The sequence below is a fragment of the Lissotriton vulgaris genome, chromosome 6 (genome assembly GCF_964263255.1).
Source record: "Lissotriton vulgaris chromosome 6, aLisVul1.2, whole genome shotgun sequence".
Taxonomy (NCBI): domain Eukaryota; kingdom Metazoa; phylum Chordata; class Amphibia; order Caudata; family Salamandridae; genus Lissotriton; species Lissotriton vulgaris.
Window position 1 is genome coordinate 1,829,567,590 of NC_141694.1, and position 20,196 is coordinate 1,829,587,785.

At 45.4% G+C, this 20,196-nt stretch overlaps 1 protein-coding gene across 1 annotated transcript in view; it reads left to right on the forward strand.

Annotated features, from left to right (window-relative positions):
• The first annotated feature begins 4,177 nt into the window (after window positions 1–4,177).
• The window catches only part of LOC147709581 (adhesion G protein-coupled receptor F1-like), a 42,838-nt gene continuing 26,819 nt past the window's right edge, over window positions 4,178–20,196 (forward strand). The window contains exons 1-2 of the mRNA XM_086926052.1: window positions 4,178–4,199; window positions 7,821–7,894. Of these exons, the coding sequence (XP_086782178.1) occupies window positions 4,178–4,199; window positions 7,821–7,894 (96 nt within the window). The remainder of the gene's footprint in view (window positions 4,200–7,820; window positions 7,895–20,196) is intronic.

Here is a 20,196-nt window from a genome sequence, read left to right on the forward strand (position 1 = left end):
ATAAATACACCTACAGGTAGGGGGTGCAGAAGGCCCATCAAATGCCTGGGGCCAATGGAGCTGCACCTGCTACACTTTTCACAACTATGCACTTGTGTCTGCTTACTGCAGCATGGCTAGACAGACTCCCTTGCATGGAGTAGCATGAATCTTGCAGTTAGGAACAATGAAGGTTCAAGATCTAATATATTGCTGGTGGTCGCCAGTAGGTAGTTATAGTTAGGACCTTGTTTCTATTCAAAAAGTGTTTTTTCATTTTCCCAATAACTTTGGTGCCGGTTGATGAATCTTCGCAAAATTTTCAAAAGTAGTGGCCCGCTCCCGTTAAGTTCAAGTTCAAAAATTTATATAGTGCACTACTCACCCAGAGGGTCTCAAGGCGCTTGAGGAGGCGGGAGTATTTACTTATCGAATATCCAAGTTTTTAATTGCTTTCTGAAGGAGAGGTGGTTCTGAGTTAGGCAGAGGTGGGTGGGGAGAGAATTCCAGGTCTTGGCCGCTAGGTAGGAGAATGATCTTCCCCCCATGGTGGATCTGTGGATGCGTGGAATGGCGGCGAGGGCTTGGTTGGATGAACGTAGTTGGTGGGTGGGGGTGTAGAAGTACAGTCTCGAGTTGAGGCATTCAAGTCCTAGGTTATAGAGGGCTTTGTGAGCGTGGGTGAGGAGACGGAACGTTATTCTCTTGTTGACGGGGAGCCAGTGGAGATCTTTCAGGTGACCAGAAATGTGAGCTTGCCGAGGGATGTCCAATACGAGTCTTGCTGATGCGTTTTGGATGCGTTGGAGTTTTTTCTGTAGTTTGGCTGTGGTTCCGGCGTAAAGGGTGTTTCAGTAATCCAGTCGGCTGGTGACCAGTGCGTGGGTGACCGTCTTTCTTGTTTCAGTGGGGATCCAGCGGAAGACTTTTTTGAGCATGCGTAGGATGTTGCAGCAGGACGATGTGACGGCATTGGCTTGTCTGGTCATCGAGAGGGAGGAGTCCAGGATGAAGCCCAGGTTACGTGCATGATCCGTTGGAATGGGTGCGGTTCCCAGGGCTGGTGGCCACCAAGAGTCATCCCAGGCCGAGGGGGATGACCCTAAGATGAGGACTTCTGTTTTGTCCGAATTCAGTTTTAAACGGCTGTTCTTCATCCCCTCGGCTACTTCTTTCATTCCATCGTGTAGGTTGGTTTTGGCTGTGTTCGGGTCTTTGGTGAGGGAGAGGATCAGCTGGGTGTCGTCTGCGTATGAGATGATGTTGAGGTTGTGTTGGCGCGCGATGGATGCGAGGGGACTCATGTAGATGTTGAAGAGGGTGGGACTGAGTGATGATCCTTGTGGTACGCCACAGATGACTTCTTTGGCTTCTGATTTGAAGGGGGGAAGGCGAACTCTCTGGGTTCTTCCGGCGAGGAAAGAGATGATCCAGTCCAAAGCAATTCCTTGTATTCCGATGTTGCTGAGGCGTTGTATTAGGGTGTTATGACAGACTGTGTCGAAGGCTGCGGAGAGGTCAAGTAAGATGAGGGCAACTGTTTCTCCGTTGTCCAGTAGTGTTCGGATGTCATCTGTTGCTGCGATGAGGGCGGTTTTGGCGCTGTGTTTGGCTCGGAAGCTGGACTGTGAAGGGTCGAGGGATTTGTTGGATTCGAGGAAGGCGGCGAGCTGATTATTGACGGCTTTCTCAATGACTTTGGCAGGGAATGGGAGGAGCAAGATGGGGCGGTAGTTCTTAAGTTCAGTGGGGTCTGCTGTGGTTTCTTCAGAAGGGCGCTGAGTTCGGCATGTTTCCAGCTGTCCGGGAAGGTAGCGGAGTTGAAAGAACTGTTGATGACGTCGCGGAGATGGGGTGCGATGATGGAGTCTGCTTTGTTGAAAATGTGGTGGGGGCGCATGGGTCGGTAGGCGATTCTGAGTGGATGGAGTTCGATATAACAAGTTAGCAATCTTGCTGTGTGGGACTTACTGGAGTAATAAAAGGGGTAGTTGGCCCCCAAGGTTGACGTTGGGGGCTAACTACCCCTCCTGTTACCTCCAGTAAATCCTACACAGTGGGATTGCTAAAAGGTGTTTGGAGGCTGCTCTCACCTTTCTCCACCACTCTGAAAACGAGACTGCGGTGTTATAGTTGTTCACAGAAGTTAGGAGTCCTAACTTTAGGACTCCTAAATGCCTTCTGTGAATACCGAAAGTCTTAAAATTAGGATTTTTCTCAATTTAGTAGAAGTAAAGTTAGGAGTCCTAACTTTAGGACTCCTAATTGCCTTCTGTGAATACCGAAAGTCTTAAAATTAGGATTTTTCTCAATTTAGTAGTAGTAAAGTTAGGACTCCTAACTTTAGGACTCCTAAATGCCTTCTGTGAATACCAAAAGTCTTAAAATTTAGATTTTTCTCAGTTTAGTAGTAGTAAAGTTAGGAATCCTAACATTTTTAGACACTCAGTATTCACAGAAGGCATTTAGGAGTCCAAAAGTTAGGACTCCTAACTTCTATGAATACCGAAATGAGTAAGTGCCTTCTGTGAATACCAAAATGAGTAAGTGCCTTCTGTGAGTACCAAAATGAGTAAGTGCCTTCTGTGAATACCAAAATGAGTAAGTGCCTTCTGTGAATACCAAAATGGTAGTAAGTTTAGGATTTTGTCTTAAGTTAGTTCTGTGAATCGGGCCCAGACAGTTTAACTTCAGTACTAAGATCCGTGGTCATGTGGCCACCCCGGGACCAATGAGGGCGCAAAGCTTTATTTACCACTGCTTCCAAAACGAACTGGTTTTACAATGTTGTGTTTTCAAGCTGCTGAGGAAAGGATATGAATTATGGAATGGGTAGGGGCGGCTCTAACTGTTAATAGTGTGTGAGGTGTCACAGTCTTCTGAAAGCAAAACTGCACTTAGTAATGAACGTCCTGCACGTTTTAAACATGAATGAATATGCATAAACCTCACCCTTCTCCCCTTCGTTATTGGTGCAAAAGCGAAGAAGTTTCTCTGCATTGATCCATGATTAACAATTTATGGGACGTATTATCAAGCGGCAGTGATAATTATCGCTGGCTGCCCTCAGCGTGAAAATGCTTATCGCCGGCTAACCCTGATAATTATCGCCATGCTAGCGCTGTATTAACTACGCATAGCGCATTGGCGATAATTATTCCAGCAATAGCGATGTTTTCTATGGGACATCGCTGGTTTTTCAGCAATATTCCATGGAAAATGGCGCTAACCTTGCTGATACGACCCTGTGGTCGAATCAGCATAATCCACCCCTAATGGTAAGTATACCTAAGTCAGCATTGTAGCAGATGTTAGTTTTTGGCGAAAACTGCAGTATTCGCCAAAAACTAACGTGTGCTAAAATGCGTGGGCCTCCTTGTAAATATCGCAATGTGCACATCGGCAATAATTTACGAGCAGTACTGCCCAGTGACGCCCACTTTGCATCTCATCAGAGATACAAAGCGAGGCGACTGGAAAACGGGTGCTCACATGCGCTAATGCATGTTAGCATCCTCTTGTTGTTGATAGGGCGATAATGTTATCTCTGCTTTTTTGGCTTTTAAAGCCAAAAAAGCGGAGTTAAGGCCCTTGTTAATATGCCCCTTTGTTTGTATTTATCTTGCTTATAGGGTGGGAAGGTAAAAACAGCTCTGTTTACATTATTAGCTTGCTCGCTGCATAAAACAGCTCCGGTAATTTTGCAGGTCATTAGATGCACATCCATCTTTATGGAAGGCCAAAGATGAGAATGGGAATCAGGGGCGGCTCCTCCCTTATGCCAGAGGAGTGTCACCCCACTAGGTGGCAGCAGGGGTAAATACTTGAAAAATAAAATGATAATTAACTAATTTTATTATTATTTTATTTTTCTTCTTACCTACGGCTGCCAGCGGCACGTCATAGGGCGGGGCCATGCTATCTACAACAGCAGTGGAGAGGAAGGGTGATGGGCACTACTAAGTGCGCATGACTGTTTGGAGGGTCGTCTTAGGCTGGCCAAACCGTCATGCACATCTAGCATTTCTCCACCAGGCTGTGTTGTACAGCTGGGTGGAGAAAAGCCCCAGGCTCTCAGGCACAGTCTGAGCACCAACACACAGTGCTCAGGCCAATCCCAGCACTGCTCTTATTCTGGGAATAACATTCCCGGCATGAGAGAAGGGAGTCTGCGTAGTGTGTTCAGCCCGGTACCGGAATGGGAGGGAGCAATGCAGCAGGTTAGTTCTCTGTTTAACACCTTGTGTGCTGCCCCGATTTCCCTCCGGTGCTGGACATTCCATAACTGGGTGTGGTCGTGACGGAACCATTCCGTCATCAGCACAGCTCAACCGTGACTGATGATGGAATGGTTCTGTCACAAGCATCGAAGGGGTTAATTTTTCATTTTGACTGCACCCAAACGCCCCCCTCCCCCCGCCCAACTGCTTCTGGTCATGTGCAGCTGCCACTGATGGGAATGTTCCCTCTCATCCGACAGCTGAGTGAGCATACATTGTAGTGGCATGAAAGACTGAAAAGCACTCATACATTGATGCTTCAAAGCCTGATATCCGTGTTAGCTTTTCACAAAACTAACAAAAGGAAAAATCTTTTTTTTCTTAAATATTAATTGCAGTTGTAAATCACACTGCATCACCCATTGTGTAGTAATTGTATAGCTATTCAATCCCTGATGATACAACACCCTGGATAATGTGGTGCATAGCTAAACACTTATAAAGTCCCAAACGCGAGACCGATTGCATTGCAAATGCTTGTTGGTCTATTCGTGCTTGTGCTACTGGGTGTCCCCGTGGGAAGAGGCTCAGTATCTTTTCACCTCTTTCTGGCAATGAGTATCATTTATCAGCATTAGTCTGGAAACTCCATTTTTACTGACATTGATTTCCAATGTTTTTAGTGGTGCGCAATGCTTGGCCTGCTCATTTTTACTATAAACCACAGTTATGCCTAGTCGACAGAGAGTAGTTTCCTGTGTAGGACGTTGGGTTATCAATTAGGGGTGTAAGTACCCACCTAAAGTAAGAACCACAACCCTTGTCAGGGTAAAGCCACTGGATTAACCGGAGTTCTACACTCTGGTAGCTCTAGTACAGAGCAGACAGGCTCTATTAAGAGGCAATGTGTAAAGTATTTTCGCAGATCTAAAACAGCAATACAACACAAAACAAATCCCAAACCAATTTAGAAAAACAAAGTGCATGTTATTGAATAATATGAAGCCAGACACAACAACAGTCCAATAAGGGAAACCGGGTTAATTGATTTTTAAAGTTTAAAAATAGAAATAATGGTAAAAAGCAATACGTGCCAACCTTGGTTCTATCATCGTTGAAATCCATGGTGTCTTTTTGGAACAGAATCCCATTGACAACAACTAGGAGGACCGCACTGTCAAAGACATTTATTGTCCCACGACTTCTGTACTATTTTGCCAATCTCCCAGTGACACCTCCTCCTAGCTTTTTCCAAGATCTCAACACCCCGCTAGCTCACCTTACTTGGTGCTATTGCCGGTGCCAGATTGCCTTGAGGAAGTTACAACCACCCACTGGAGAAGGCAGACTAAGCACCCCTTCCTTTGAGGGCCCAGTTGAAGTGTCTGTCTCGGTGGATAGCCAGCCGGATTCTCGGAGAAACATGCAGCCACTCCTTGCCACTCTGGTCCGTTGCCGTTAGTCTTATCTTGCTCCTGCAGGTACCACCAGTCTCCACTCCACTCCACCCTCCCTACAATCAATCAATCAGGGATTTTTGAAGCTTGCTACTAACCCGTGAGGGTCTCAAGGCACTGGGGGTTGGAGAAACGTGCAGCTATATCTTCACCAAAGAGCCAGGTCTTGAAGCTCTTCCTGAAGGTGTGCAGAGTGGGGGAACGTCTGATGTTGAGCAGGACTTTGTTCCAGGTCTTTGCCGCGATGTAGGAGTAGGCTCTTCTACCCGTTCTGGCTCTGTGGATGCGAGGAGTTTCGGCAAGGGCGAAGTCTGCTGAGTGGAGGCTTCTTTTGGGTGAGTAGGAGGAGACTCTTTCGATGAGGTACTGGGGTCCAGTGTTGTGGAGGGGTTTGTAGGTATGAGTGAGTAGCTTAAAGGTCATTCTCTTTTAGACGGGAAGCCAGTGGAGGTTTCGTAGGTGCTGGGTGATGTGGTCTTGTCGTGGGATGCCTAAGACGAATCTTGCCACAGTGTTCTGGATAGTCTGGAGTTTTCGAAGCAGGGTTTTGTTTGCCTATAAATTCTTGATTAGGACTCACACCCTAACGCGTCACTTTCTCCCATAGGCCCTGGGGTTTCCTCTTCAGGGCCTCCCCCATTACCTGGGCGTTGATTAGGCCTCAGCTTTACGTATCTTGCGGGATTGCTCTCTGACCACAGTCAGTGACCTATTTTCTGACGGTCACCCTATTCGTTTCAAAGAGCTTCAAACAGATTTTGGACTTCTGGTTGGGCAATTTATCACCTGCTGCCAACTCCATAACACTTATTGTGCACTAAAGTTGGCTACAGACGAAGAGCCCCCTACCTATGCAGTATTGCAGGTACGCCTCACCATGGGAGACAGTGTAATTTAATCATGTAGCTCTATAGGGCAATCCGATTGACACCCCAGGATTTCCTTAGGACCTCTCTGGATCAAGTGGGAAGGAGATATAGGGAGAGTATTAAATGACACCGAGTTGATACAGGCACTAGAGTTCCCAGATATCACTCTGCTTCAAAAATATACAAGTTCATATCCTTCACTGCACTTAATTGGCTCCCGGACACCTCAACCAGTTTTTTCCCATTGAGTACATCAGGAATACCACAGGAGTACTACTCTACGAACCATAAAACGGTTTTGTGACTAGGCCCCTTGGTTTATGTGAATGTGGCATTTTGGACCAGTGAGGCCAGGTGATGCAGTTCTATTTCAGAAGCCCTAGGTTGATGGTGTTGCATTAGATTCTGTGAGACAGCGGCAGTCGGGTAGTACCCGTTGCATTTGGCTGCAGGAGGAAGAACACATTCTTGGGAGCTTCGCTGACTTGGGGAGAGGATGTGTCATAACGGCCAGTGCTGCCGACTTTGGGGAACCAAGTTCCTGTCTCTGCATCGGCTCAACATCCTGTGATTCTGGGCAAATCACTTAATCTCCCCGTGACTGCCCAAAACATGGATGTGTCCTTGTGTAATGTAACCGGTGCTCATGTAAAGCGCTCCAATACCTTCAGGTCGAGCACACAGTACATAAAACAGCAACAACAAAAAGACCTGGGGACAATTGCTAGTTTAGTTTTTGTGCACTATAATTATCAGTTACTATTATAAAAGATGAATGATAAACAACTATAATACCCGCAAAATAGTGTTTATTATTGTATAGAGAGAATTATTTCAATAAAATTGCACAAGGCCTCATAGATAATCACTCTAGAGTGAGGATTGTATTTTGCATCTCTTATGATGTTTTGGGTACTTTAGGAGTGTAAACAAACGTAGGATTTAGGCTAGTCGTAATTATAAAATGCTGTTTATTAGGGGGATACAACTGATGAACAGTTACATATATATGCATGTATACGAATGGACATTAAGTATATGTAAAGGCAATAGCAATAGTGGGTAATTTATAAAGAATGACAGTGTGTCATACAGAACATGGAATAAGAAGGGCTACAAACAGTCGTCTGAAATGATTGCAGCCCAGAACCCTCTGGCGCCATGGAATCCACGAGTCGCGCTTTAGAAACTTTGCAAGTTACCACATTTGTCTTTGAAGCCATCAACACTATGAATTGCCGATACTTATCTATAGTTGTATGTGATACCTCATGTATGTGTGTTTGCTCTTACAGTATCTACTCAGACTGGATCCCACTCTTCTGTCAATGGCGCAGTGCTGGATGCGTTGCTGCAGGACTCCACCCAGGTACTTCTGTGGAAGGTTGGGGGTTGGTCAGGAAGCCACATGAGGGTGAATATTGCTGTAGTTCTGTATCTATTCTAGACCCCTTGCATCAGATACGCAGAGGGACTATTGAATACCAAATATCGATGGGACAGATTATCATTACAACAATATGGAGGGGCAGCATATCAAAAGGTAAGTGCACAGAGGTGGATAAGCATTTACTGTTCTTAACTCCACATCTGCATACCTCGAAGATATATGCATCACCAGAGTAGGGGTGCGTGTAATTAGGTAAAGAAAAGGTACGGAACCGTTCCTTTCAATATTTGATCACTCTAGATTTTTGTAATGATCTTCTGTCCCGTTGCTATTTGCGACTCAATATGTCCAGCCTGCTGTATATATGAACAGACTTGCTATAAAACTTGTTATTCAAACAGGGAATGAGGCACATTGCTGTGCAAACAAAAACATAAGCAACTCCAGCCCGAATTCAGGGTTGTTTCATTTCTCAAGACAAAATATCAGAGTTTTTAGTAAAACTGTATTAACTGGTGTTTTTACTGCACGTGTGAAATGGAAAGAAAAGTACAACATTAAGGGTACTGCACTGTTTCACTGTTAAAGGCCTGAGACTGATTAGGAATGTAGTTTGTGGTGCACACGTGTAACATGCTTTAATGTTTGGTTTTGTTCTGCGGTGAAGCCCATCTCCCCTGACAGAGTGCCAGGAGTGCTGCAGAGCATGGCAGGATACACAGCCAGCAGTCCAGGCAATATCTCTCCACTCAAAGTCCAGGCGATACTGAATATCCTTCGGACCATTTCCCTTGGTGTGATCCAGTCGAACCAACCCCTCAGCGTCAACGCATCACTGGTAAGATAATGGCACAGATCATGGAAGTACATGGAATTCATGCTTCGCCCCTTTTCACTAACATACTTCATTTCCAGGAACAGGCATAGAAGTACATAATATGCTATGAAGCAGTGGCATAACACACACCCTCCTACCCCTCCCCCATGGGCTGGGCTGGCAGGACTGGAGCTGAGGGTCTCGAGGCCAGCCACAACCAAAGCTACTGCTCTAGTCCCCGTAAGGGCGTTTACAAACTCCACAAACCTCTGTTTATTAGGTCGAGCCTAGGCCTCACGCATGCGCTGTCTGCAAGACCGGCTGTAATCACTATATGAGGTGTAATCCTGCCTGCAGCTTGCAATTGGGTCACATCTGCGCCACTCGTCTTTGCTGGCTCCTCATTGGTTGGTGCTCCCGATACATCACTTCTGTTTTTCGCTCAGAAGCACCTGCCAACTACAGTTTCCTTACGCTGTAGGTGTTTATATGTTCCTTTCGGGATTACTTCTTTTATTTCCTGCTCATGTTTCACTGTGGGTGCCTGTCCTAGTACTGTGCGCCTCTTATGTAATCACCATAGTGCCCGCTTCACGGGCTGCCGCATGCATACCTTTTTATCTACACGGGCGCGACGCATCATGTTTTAGCACATCGCCCGCTCTTATGTGTCGTGTTTTTTATGCATCAACTCCACTCCAAACCAAAATACATCAGTAAAAGACATTTTAACTTACAACCCTAATAGCTCTAACTCTCGCAAATGTGAAATCTATTGCATGGCAAATGGTTGTTTTTATGCTGTGAATGACCATACTCACGTCTGTAAACCTAATCTCTTGAGCTCAAACTTAACTAACAGGGAAGTGTGTTGTATAATGTGACTGGGTGGGAGGTGAGAAGTCACAGCAGAGATGAATCTGCTGCTATCACATTTTTCCTCATTAACAAATAAACAATAGGGGTACACAGCAACAACCCATAAAAACCAAAAGAGAGAATACATTTCCATTAAATGGTGATTAAAAATTTCCTCAGGGACCTGACAGAAAAATGGTGCCTTCCAATGGATAACTATATACTTTTTGGCAGAGGCCCTTGAACATGCATTTGAATAGTGGCTTTATTTTATTTGACCTGTACGACCAAACAGAGAGTGTGTCCCTATTTAAACAATAACTGAACTAAAGAAAAATTGCATTCTTACATCTGGTAAAAGTTATAAAAGAAAATAACTATATTTTATGCAGTGACTAGCTTACCCGTCGTGCGTTGCTGCGATCTCAGAAGAAAGGAAATTTAAGGAAACTTGTTATGATAACATTCAATTTGTCATTTTTATTGAAACTTATTCATTTTAATATGGAAAACATTTTAAAGTGTTGTTTTAATTGTGTTTATTTATTCGAGTGCTTGTGGATACACAGTATTTTTTGTTTTTCTGTCTGGTGCTTACACGAATAAATCAGAAGGTTTTCCGACGCGTGAGCTGGCCACATACAGTTGTCTATGTGAGAAGCACGGATTCTCCAAATGTAGACCACACACTTGCAGCGATTGTCCTTGTGCTTTGTTGATGGTCATTGCAAAAGCGAGTTGCACCGTAAACTGTAAACGTTCAGTATTGGAAAGATTATGAGGGCCCTGGGGGGCCGGGAGGCGATATTTAACAAATTTTTCCTTTTCTTTTTTTTTTGCCAGAAACCTTCGCGGGAGTGTACTCAATAACTTTTAACAAATGTTTTTGTTTTAAAAAAAATTTTGAACATTTTTTGCCGGAAACCTTAGCGGGAGTGTACTCAACAACTTCCCAAATATAATGGCGATCGGACGAATGGTGTAGTAATGCATAAAGGACAAACAGACATACTTTCGTTTTCATATATATAGATAGATTTGCAGCTTTATGTAGGTGACCATACATGCCAGTATAGAGCACCCTGCAGGCATTCATGTGTAACTGCAGCATTTTGTGATTCCAGCAGGGTTATCTTATTCATTTTATCAGTCTCAGTGGGGCTATCACACAATTCACATCAGAACTCTTGCCATTAACAGTGCTTTAAAATCAGCATAATCTGCTTTGGCGAACAGTCTTGGGCTCAAAATATACAGTCATTAAAGAAACGTTTCATGAAAGGTAAGGCTCCAACTGGTAAAGACAAAACACCTAAAATATGTCTTTCAAATTGCAAAACGCATCAGATAAGGTACTTGTATTGAAAAAATAAAATCACAGGACTAGACAAGAATGATGCACAGTTGTGCTGTGGGGTAATGGCGGGCATTCAGAATATATTGATGTTTTATGTATCTGTGTTTTTTTTTATTAAAGAGTACTGATTTATTGCAGTACACTTGCAAAATATTTTTAAAGTGTTGAAATCCATACCTGTTGTGTCGTTTGGCACCGCTTGAAAACTTGGTGTTACCTGAATGACAGTGACCAAGTACAACTATATAACTGCAGTACAGTTCTGTCATGTCTGAATATGTATCCTTTCAATGTTTGTTTAGTAAAGAGGATGTGCATGAAATATTGGGGTTGATTCACAACGATAGTAGTTGTTGAAACTGGTACTTTCTGGTTGGTTGAGGTGATGCCCTAGCCAGGCAGAACCTGCCACACCAGTCAAGGATGAGTGATTGTACTCACTGAATAAACTGTGCTCACCCTTGGGTAGCTTGGCACTGAGCAGTCAGGCTTATCACAAAGGCAATGTGTAAAGCATTGGAGAAGCACTCTCGCACAATAAATATACTGTGCATCAAGAAAGAGACTTCAAATGTGATGTATGTCAATAAAGTTTGTGTTCACCCAGGGTCACAATGATATCAGAAATGTGTACACAAAGGAATTGATAACACTTTTTAGCAGCACCGTGGGCCAAGGGTACACAGGTAATAGCAATGTCAAAACGGAGTATTTGTTAGTTCATGAACCACACAAGTAAAACAACACTGCTGAGCGGTGAAACTATTAAAAGGTTGTTCTCATGCAGTATACTCTCTCCCACACACAGCACCATAACGTGGTGCAAAGGACATTGGTATGTCCGTATGAAGCACACTCGCACAGACATGTTCTCTGCACTGTACCACAGTGCAAATGATATCCAGCAGGTCAGTTAATAATATGAATGTGGAACCCGGGGTACAACCCTCCTCGCACATCACTGTTACCCCCCCCCCCCACTACTCTACCCACAGTCAAAAACCCTCAACCCTTAATATATCGGTTCAAGGCCAGAGTCACACTTAGGGGCTCATTAGGATAGCGGATTTTCCGCATCCTCTGGGCCGCCGGAAGCCACCGCCGGGCCGGAGGATGCAGAAAATCCGCTGCGGACCCACCAAAGACCCACCGCCACATTAGGATGGCTGGTGGGTCCTGGTTTCAGTCCGCTGCTTTTCCGCTGCGGTTGGCTTACAACCGCGGCGGAAAAGCTCTAATATGGTGGCGTTGTCTCTCAGACACCGCCAGCCATATTAGGATGGTGTTCAAAACATGCTTTTCCGCTGCAGGGTTTCCGCCGTGGAAAAGCATGTGGAACTTCACTGCAGGGGCCCGTTGCGGGCCCCCTGGGTGAAGGGGGGTGGGGGGTGCATATGGGGGGTACCTATGGTACCCCCCTGCATTTGTATGCAGAAATCGGCAGGCACCGCACGGTGCCAGCCGCTTTCTGCATACAAATGCAATGTATGTATTTTTAACATTGCGGTGGGTGCAGCTTGAAGCCACACCCGCCACAATGGTAAAAATAGAGGATGTGACTCCAGGGTGGTGGTCACATCCTAATTTCACAGGAGAGAACTCTGCAGGCCATGCGGAGGTTCCCTCCTTCTCTGGGGTCGCAGACGGACGCAAGTCCGTCCGCGATCCTAATGAGCCCCTAGTCAGGGGCCCTGGGGAGAAGGCTGGAGTAACTATTCGGGCAACAGTTGACAAATATAGGGGTAGGCTACCACTCACTTTATGCGGATCAGAAACGGACTAGAGACTGGCCCAGTTCAATCAAGAGGTCCCTCAATTCACCTTCCAGCACCAGCCCAGCTGTACGAAGCATGGAGGCGGACTCCCTTCGGATCGCTCTCGGAAGTGTTCCTCAGCCCTGTCACTTACTCTCACCACCCAGACCCTACCCAGACAATACTACCTGGCAACACAAAGTCGTTAGGCCGGGTGAGGATGGCAGTTGATACGCCACACTGAGGGCAAGACGGAACTCTCAGTGAATGGGGGGTGCAGATGTCCATGATCCCCACAGGAAGGGACAAACAACGTCTGTTGCGGGTTAATCCGACTCACGCCAGACAAGAATGTCACAATAATCCACGAGTCTGGTTCTATGTATCTTCCTGGAAACCTGGAAAAGAGGCACAACATCTGGTACGTGATCATATGAGTCACAAAAGACAACCCGGTCACAATGTACCAAAAGTTAGGTTCACTGTATCACTCTAGAAATGAGGCACTCCTCCTGGTGCACAATAATCCGAGTTGCACCAGGCAGTCCAGTCCCAATCAATTCAGAATCAGGTTTGACATACTTCCCTGGAAATAAGGCACAACGTCTGTTAAACATTGATTTGAGTCGCATCAGTCAATAATATTACGGGTTTGTCGTACCTCCCTAGAATCAGACAAAACGTCTGGTCCACAATGATTCGTGTTGCACCAAACAATCTGGTTACAATCAATCCACAGTTGGATTCGCCTTACCTCCCTGGAATGAGGCACAACATCTGGTGAGGGATGATACGAGTCGTACCAAACAATGCAATCCCACAAGCACAGTCATAAGTTCAGTAGTATTGCACGAGGTAGAGTGAGGCACTACTACTGATGCGTCCTCCCTCCTAGGGTGGCAACCTATGATTTGGAAACTGCACGCAATGAGCATGCAGTTGGCGTGCCACACAAGAGAGAAGCAGCACGGACGACGAAGCGGGCCACAACCGTTGAATCTGCTCACCACCAACAAGACACTTATGCGTGCTGAGGCCTCACGATGAAGGTGTCACACTACTTAGCTGCGCGCACAGTTTTGGGTCTGAGCACAAGCCCATCCAGTCTCCAGCACAATACTTAGTTCAATGCTCACACCCTGCCGCAGTCAGGATGCAGCAGACGAAGCAGGTGCTTCAGGGGCATCACTCTCCAGGTGAAACATGTAGATGGTGTAGGTCCCTCTCAGGAGGTCTTTGATGTCACTGAGACCTCCACAGCGAACAGGGGGCAAGCCAACAAGCCCGTGGAGAGCACACTTCAGGGCGCCACACAGCAGCAGGTAGTCAGCCCATGCCAGTCACAATTCAGGCAGGGTGCATGGTCACTTCCAATTGCAGTCTCCTCCTAATGCACAACGATTCCTCTGTCAATGTACACCACACAGTCCAGGCTGTCTGGTCCCACTCCCCCACAAATGTACCTCTGCCCTGCTGTAATATGGCACCAGTAGTTATAAATGTGGTGTGACTTTAAAGTTGGGGGGGGGGGGGGGGGTACAGAGGTTCTGGTCTGAACCACAGATGTCTCCCCTAAATTCTAGTACTGTCTACCATGAGTGTAAAAACCACTCTGCCCAATCAATCTATCCAAGTCCTCCATTGGCAGAGGTCTGTCATTCCAGTTGCATGCCCAATGTTTATAGCTGTCTCTGGGGGATTCCCAGAAGTGCTATCCCAGCCTAAACTAAAAGGCACACAAAAGAGTTTAGCACAGAGAAATACCCACTTTCTAGAAGTGGCATTTAAACTATTAATGACAAGTCCACCTTTACTACAAGGGGGATTTGTCATTGTGAATCCAACTATAGAAAACAACATGAGGCTGCTCCACTGTAAGCCACCGCTGCAACTTAAAGTAACCTCAGCCATTCCCCCATGTTAACCTATGGGGAGTGCAGACCTCATAGGTAGTGAAAACACACATAGCGGTTCTTCACTACCTGGGCCTGGAACATGTGCACCTACCCTGCCTTTCACCCATCACGTGCTCCACCGCCCAGGGCTACCCTCTGAGTGCTCTAGTGTTAGTGAAAAGCACCCTCAGCATTGGCCAATGATTTAGAAAGGCCAATGTGAGCATAAGGGAAAATGTGCACACACAGGCCTAAAATGCAGGCTTAAGACATGTTTGAAAACACCACGAGACTACTCCCTGGTGTAAGATAAAACTGTAGTTTAAAAGTCATTCTGCAATTCCCCCATGTTCACCCATGGGAAGAGCAGCCCTCCTAAGTAGGGAAAACCCTCATGGGGATTATTCACTACTGGGGCAGGGAGCCCTGCCTTTCCCCTACCCCTTGCACTACCCCTAAAGGCTTACCCTAGGGCTGTCCTAGTGGTAGGGAGCCGCCCAGCCAGCATTGGCTTATGGTTTTGAGATGCCAACCTGTGCATACGTGCAACTGCACGCACAAAGGCCTGCAATGGCAGGCTCGAGACAGGTTTGAAAGGCTATTCTTGTAGGTGGCACAATCAGTGCTGCGGCTTACTAGTAGCCACTGAAGTACCAGCCTGGGTGTGTAGTATACCTCTTTACAGGGTGTTCACAGGCACAACACTTAAATCAATTAGATAAGCACCGCTTCCTAGCATGTGCAGGAGGGCACGCGTGCTTTCAATGCATTCCAGGCCACGAAACAAGAATCAGCAAAAACCAGGAGGAGAAAATCTAATCGTTTTAGGGAAATCCCCCAAGAAGAGCCATGTCCAACAGAAGAAAATATACATATAGAGCTATACATCTGCGTTCAAGCGTAGATATATTACTTTTTGAAATTCACAAATTCCGCGGTGGAGAACTCGAACAAGGGGAATGGAGTCCCCTAAGTAAAAACATTTGTCATTTCTCCACTCGGAATATATGTTCTCTATGGGCAGCTTCCTTTCCACCCCACAACATTTGGGTAAGATCTATTTCCCTTTCCATCCTAGAACGAGATACAAATATGACCCTTTCCAGGCTGTAGAAGGAAATGTGTGAAGTTTCTCAACGCTCACAAACCAAGCCAACCATGCCTTGAAATGCCCACGAATGCCCCAACTCCACCCTTTAGTGTGATTTACGGATGCGCAGCTTTACACACCCATGGCCAAAATCTCCACACCTGTAGAAGCGTTTACGACTGCCAGAAATCCCTATGTGAAATCTAGACATGCATAGGTAAGGGGAATTTGGTTGTAAACTTACATTTACAATCACCTTTATCTTTTTAAATAGGATCCACTGTGTTTGTCTAAATAAATAGCTGTTTTTGTGGGATGTGTGATTTGTACATGTTTAGCTGTCTTCTTTAACCCTTTAATTGCTGCCGTTGGCCATTGGCCGACGGCAGCACTACCTCCCCAGTGCTGCCGTTGGCCAATGGCCGACGTGGCCCCGCCCGCGCACGGAAACGCCTGCACCGCGGCGGAATTACCGCCGCGGTTAACAGGTTAAATGTGCTGTTGAGTGGATACTGTATTTGCATACATTACTTGAACCTAACTTCGAGGACTTGCAGTGGTAATGCCTTTCTGAAGAATTACGCGATTCATGTTTTTTGGATAATGACCAAAAATACGTTTTTCAATTTACACCCACAACATAGGTAAGTCTGGAATGCATGTAACATGTATCCCAAAATGAATGAGGTACTGGTACCATACAATTTGGGCTATGTAATCCTCGGGCATAAAGAGGAGTGTTGGCAGAAAGACAGAAAGAGGAGTTTGCTGGCTGCAGTCACTATGCTTTCTGCTCCTCTGTACTTTTAACCTGCAGAGTTTCAGGGTTTTGAATGTTTGTTTTCTTTTCGGGCAATCAAAGAAATAATGGGATTAGTTTTTGATACCTCAAAACTAGGGGTCTCCAACAGGCTGATCACAGGTAACCAGTTGCTTGCAGGCTATGCTGGAGTAGCTGCTTGTCAAGGGAGGTCTGGAGTTTGCAGCAGCCATTCTTCTAATGATGCACATTAAAACCCCTGCCCCCCGGTTATGTGAGGCGTCCAAGGTACAGTGCAGGAGCAGCATGCGGTCCACCATCTTGTTAAGTAAACAATGTTGAGCTGCTGCCTGGTAAGACGCCAGACTGCAAATAAATGGCTCCATGAAAATTCTTTTATCTCTTTTTGTGTTATTTCTTTGGCTTCTTTATTTAATTCTTTCTTCATGTTCGCCCTTCTCTCTACCATCCTTTCTGTCTCTTTCTTTCTTCTTTGTATTTCTTCTTTGTAGCCTGACTACCAATAATTGGCTAAATGAACATTCTCTGATCTGTTTTTCTATTATTTCTTTGACTTCTTTCTGTTTTGATTCTCGTTTGTTTCTTTCTGTCTCTCCTCCTTTCTGGGTCTCCTTTTGTATCTTCCTATCCTTTTCTTATTTGTTTCTGTCTCTCCTATTTCACTCTCTCCTTCACCCCATCTCTTCTCTTTTCTTTCTTGCCTTTGTTCCTTTTTTGCTTCATTCTCTCTTTCTCTATTTCATTGCTTCTTTCTTTCATCCCTTCTTTCCTTTGCTTCTCACCTTTGTACCTTGTTTTGTTCTTTCACTTTGCATCTTCGCTTCCTTCATTTTTTATTTCTTTTTACCCCTGAGTCTTTCCTTTCTTCCTCTCATTCTTTCCTCTCACTGCACCCTTTCTCTCCATCCATTCTTTCTTTCTCTTCTTTCCTGTTTCCATTCTCACCATCAATCGTTATGTCCTCCCTCCTTCCCTTCCGTCCTCACGTCTGTTCTTCTTCTATGTTCCATTCCTGGTATTTCTGTTTATACTTTGCTTCTTTATAACATTCCCTGTTTTCTTCTTTCCTGCTCGTCTCCTTTCTTTATCCTTTCTCTTCTTCCTCTTTCTTTCTTTCTCTCATCCTCTGTCTTTCAAAGTACTAAACTTCCTAAGTTAAGCTTCTCATTCATTGATGTGTCTTTCCTTAGGTATTTCCGTGGGCATGCAGACATAGATATGTAGATCTTTACTTAGTTCAAGGTCCTAGTTCAAAAAGTAATGTACATGTTTAAAAAGCTCTGGGGTATATTATCAACAACTAGCGATATTTATCGCTAAAGACGCTTAGCAACATTTTTTTTATCGCCAAGGTTTTATCTCAGAGATAACTTGCTATTAGCAACGTTTATCTCCAATGAGATAAAATAACAGTCGATAGCGGTGAAATGCTTGAATATCGCTGGAAAACCAGCGATATTCATGCATCATCGTCAATAGGGTCTTAGCCAGAATATCCACCTCCCATTGGATATAATGGCTAAGAACTGGTCTCAGCAGGCGTTAGTTTTTAGCGAAATCCGCACTTAGCGTGAATTTTTTTATCGCTATGCCTGCCTTGCTAATAGGCGATAGCGACGTTAGCGACTGCTTTCAGTCGTTAACAGGTTGGGTACGCCCACTTTGCATGTCATTAGCGATAAATATCGCTGACATGCTAAGCGGGCCCCAAACCGCTCGCTATCGCCTAAAAGCTGTCACTAACTAATAGGGCGATGAAATTATCGGCCACAAAAGCGGAGATAATTTCATTTTGCCTGCCTTGATAATAATAATAATAATGATGATACTTGTAAAGCGCACTGTTACCCCATCTCGGGGTGTCCTGGCGCTGAAGACCGCTGGGGAACCCGTCCTGGCTTTCCCTGTGAGATGGTCCCTTCCGGGTATCTCCAAGGTGAAGCCAGGCATCCCCGGCGTCTGTGGGGGGCCGTTGTAGAGATGAGGCAAGCTTAAAGCCCAGAGTTGCCGAGTGTGATCCCTGTTTAGAGTAGGCACCGAGGCGAGAATTATCGAGTCCGTTGATCCTGGTCCAGAACCCTGCCGCGTCGGGAATTGAACCCTGGTCCCGGGCAGTTCTCTGCATCCGGGTCTGCCGCCTCTAACCAGTGAGCCACACCACTCCATAATATGCCCCCTTGTCTTTTGATTGTGAGTGTCCAGGGGCGAACAACGAATACACTTCAGCACAATTAGCTAGATGAGTGTTATATTTTGTGTCCTAGCTTACATAATCAGAGGAGTGTCATCCAATGTATTACAAGAGAAAGACCACAAACCGAGGTGAAACACAAGTAAGAACAAAGGGAAAAAACTGTTTTTGGGGACTTTACAGGTAAACATTTTGGTTACAGCTCATGTTGCATTGGTGCTCTGTGTCCACTGCATCAGGACTGAGTGCCATAAAAAGGAAGTTGATTGTCCTTCGTGTAATCTTATCTAATCCATATTAGGGTGTAGGTCTGGATGATTTCATTGATCAGAAGTAGCTCTGACTATAGAAAAGGCTGGAGACCTCCATTCTAGACTATCCCACTGCAAGGTTGCAGAACTCATGCTAGAGGCATATTGTTGCTCAGAATCAGTGCTTGGTAGAGGTATCATGTGATCCTCAACATACATCTGCCAAATCCCTGCCTAATTGTGTTGTGGGCCATGCATCTATACTAGTAGCACCAGGTTTTTGCACACTTTGCAGCTAATTCCTTGGGGCCTACTCCAGGATCCCTTGGCAGCACTGTAGCAGACTGCCACCATCTTTTGTGGGATGGCATCTTTATTTCATGGTCTTCCTGGTGCAGTTTGCTGCTGGTGCATCTGTATTTATGACTGGGAGATTGCTGAGTCTTTATGGAGCTCACCATGGTGGGGGGCCCTGTGTGGCTGCTTGCTGCTGGGGTTTGGACCCTCAGCTGCCTTGTGAATCAAGGAGTGAGTGACCTCCCACTCTTGTCCATCCTCTGGCATCTAATTCCACTCCTTGTGCTGACTTATCACCTGGGTGTTTCAGCTCCTGTCTCGTTGCTCACTCTGAGCCCCGTTACCTTCAGCCCATGTATGTCCTTTGCACCTTGACTGTGTACCATCTAGTTTACTGAAAGAGGGCCCGATTCATAAAAGTAATCTGAGACAAAATCCTAACTTTACGACTTTCGGTATTCACAAAAGGGCATTTAGGAGAAGTAAAGTTAGGATTTTGTCGAAGTTAAACTTGAGTTTGGTCCTACACCTAAGTTTAACTGAGACAAAATCCTAACTTTACTTCTCCTAAATGCCCTTATTCAATACCAAAAGTCGTAAAGTTAGGATTTTGTCTCAGATTTCTTTTGCGAATCGGGCACAGACCACCTGCGTTGAAATCTGTCAAAATGTGCCCCTCCTTCAGTGCAAACATTAGTTGAACAGCAGACGTTTTGACAGTCTGTGACTGTATTTGAGACACTTTGAAACCGTATAATGGATGTTGCCCTAATCTATAATAGTCCCTAACACGTGTTCACCCCACACCTCATATATGCTCTCATGGTGAAACGTCAGCTGGCCCAAGTTGTATAAAGTGCAACATTTTCCATTCATTCTTTTACAACTCATTCAGGAAAACCCCCAACCTCTGTAAAGAATGTATAGCTCACCCCAGTGGCCCTTGGTGCATCGCTGACCAAATATTACCCAGAAAAGGACCTCCCTTAT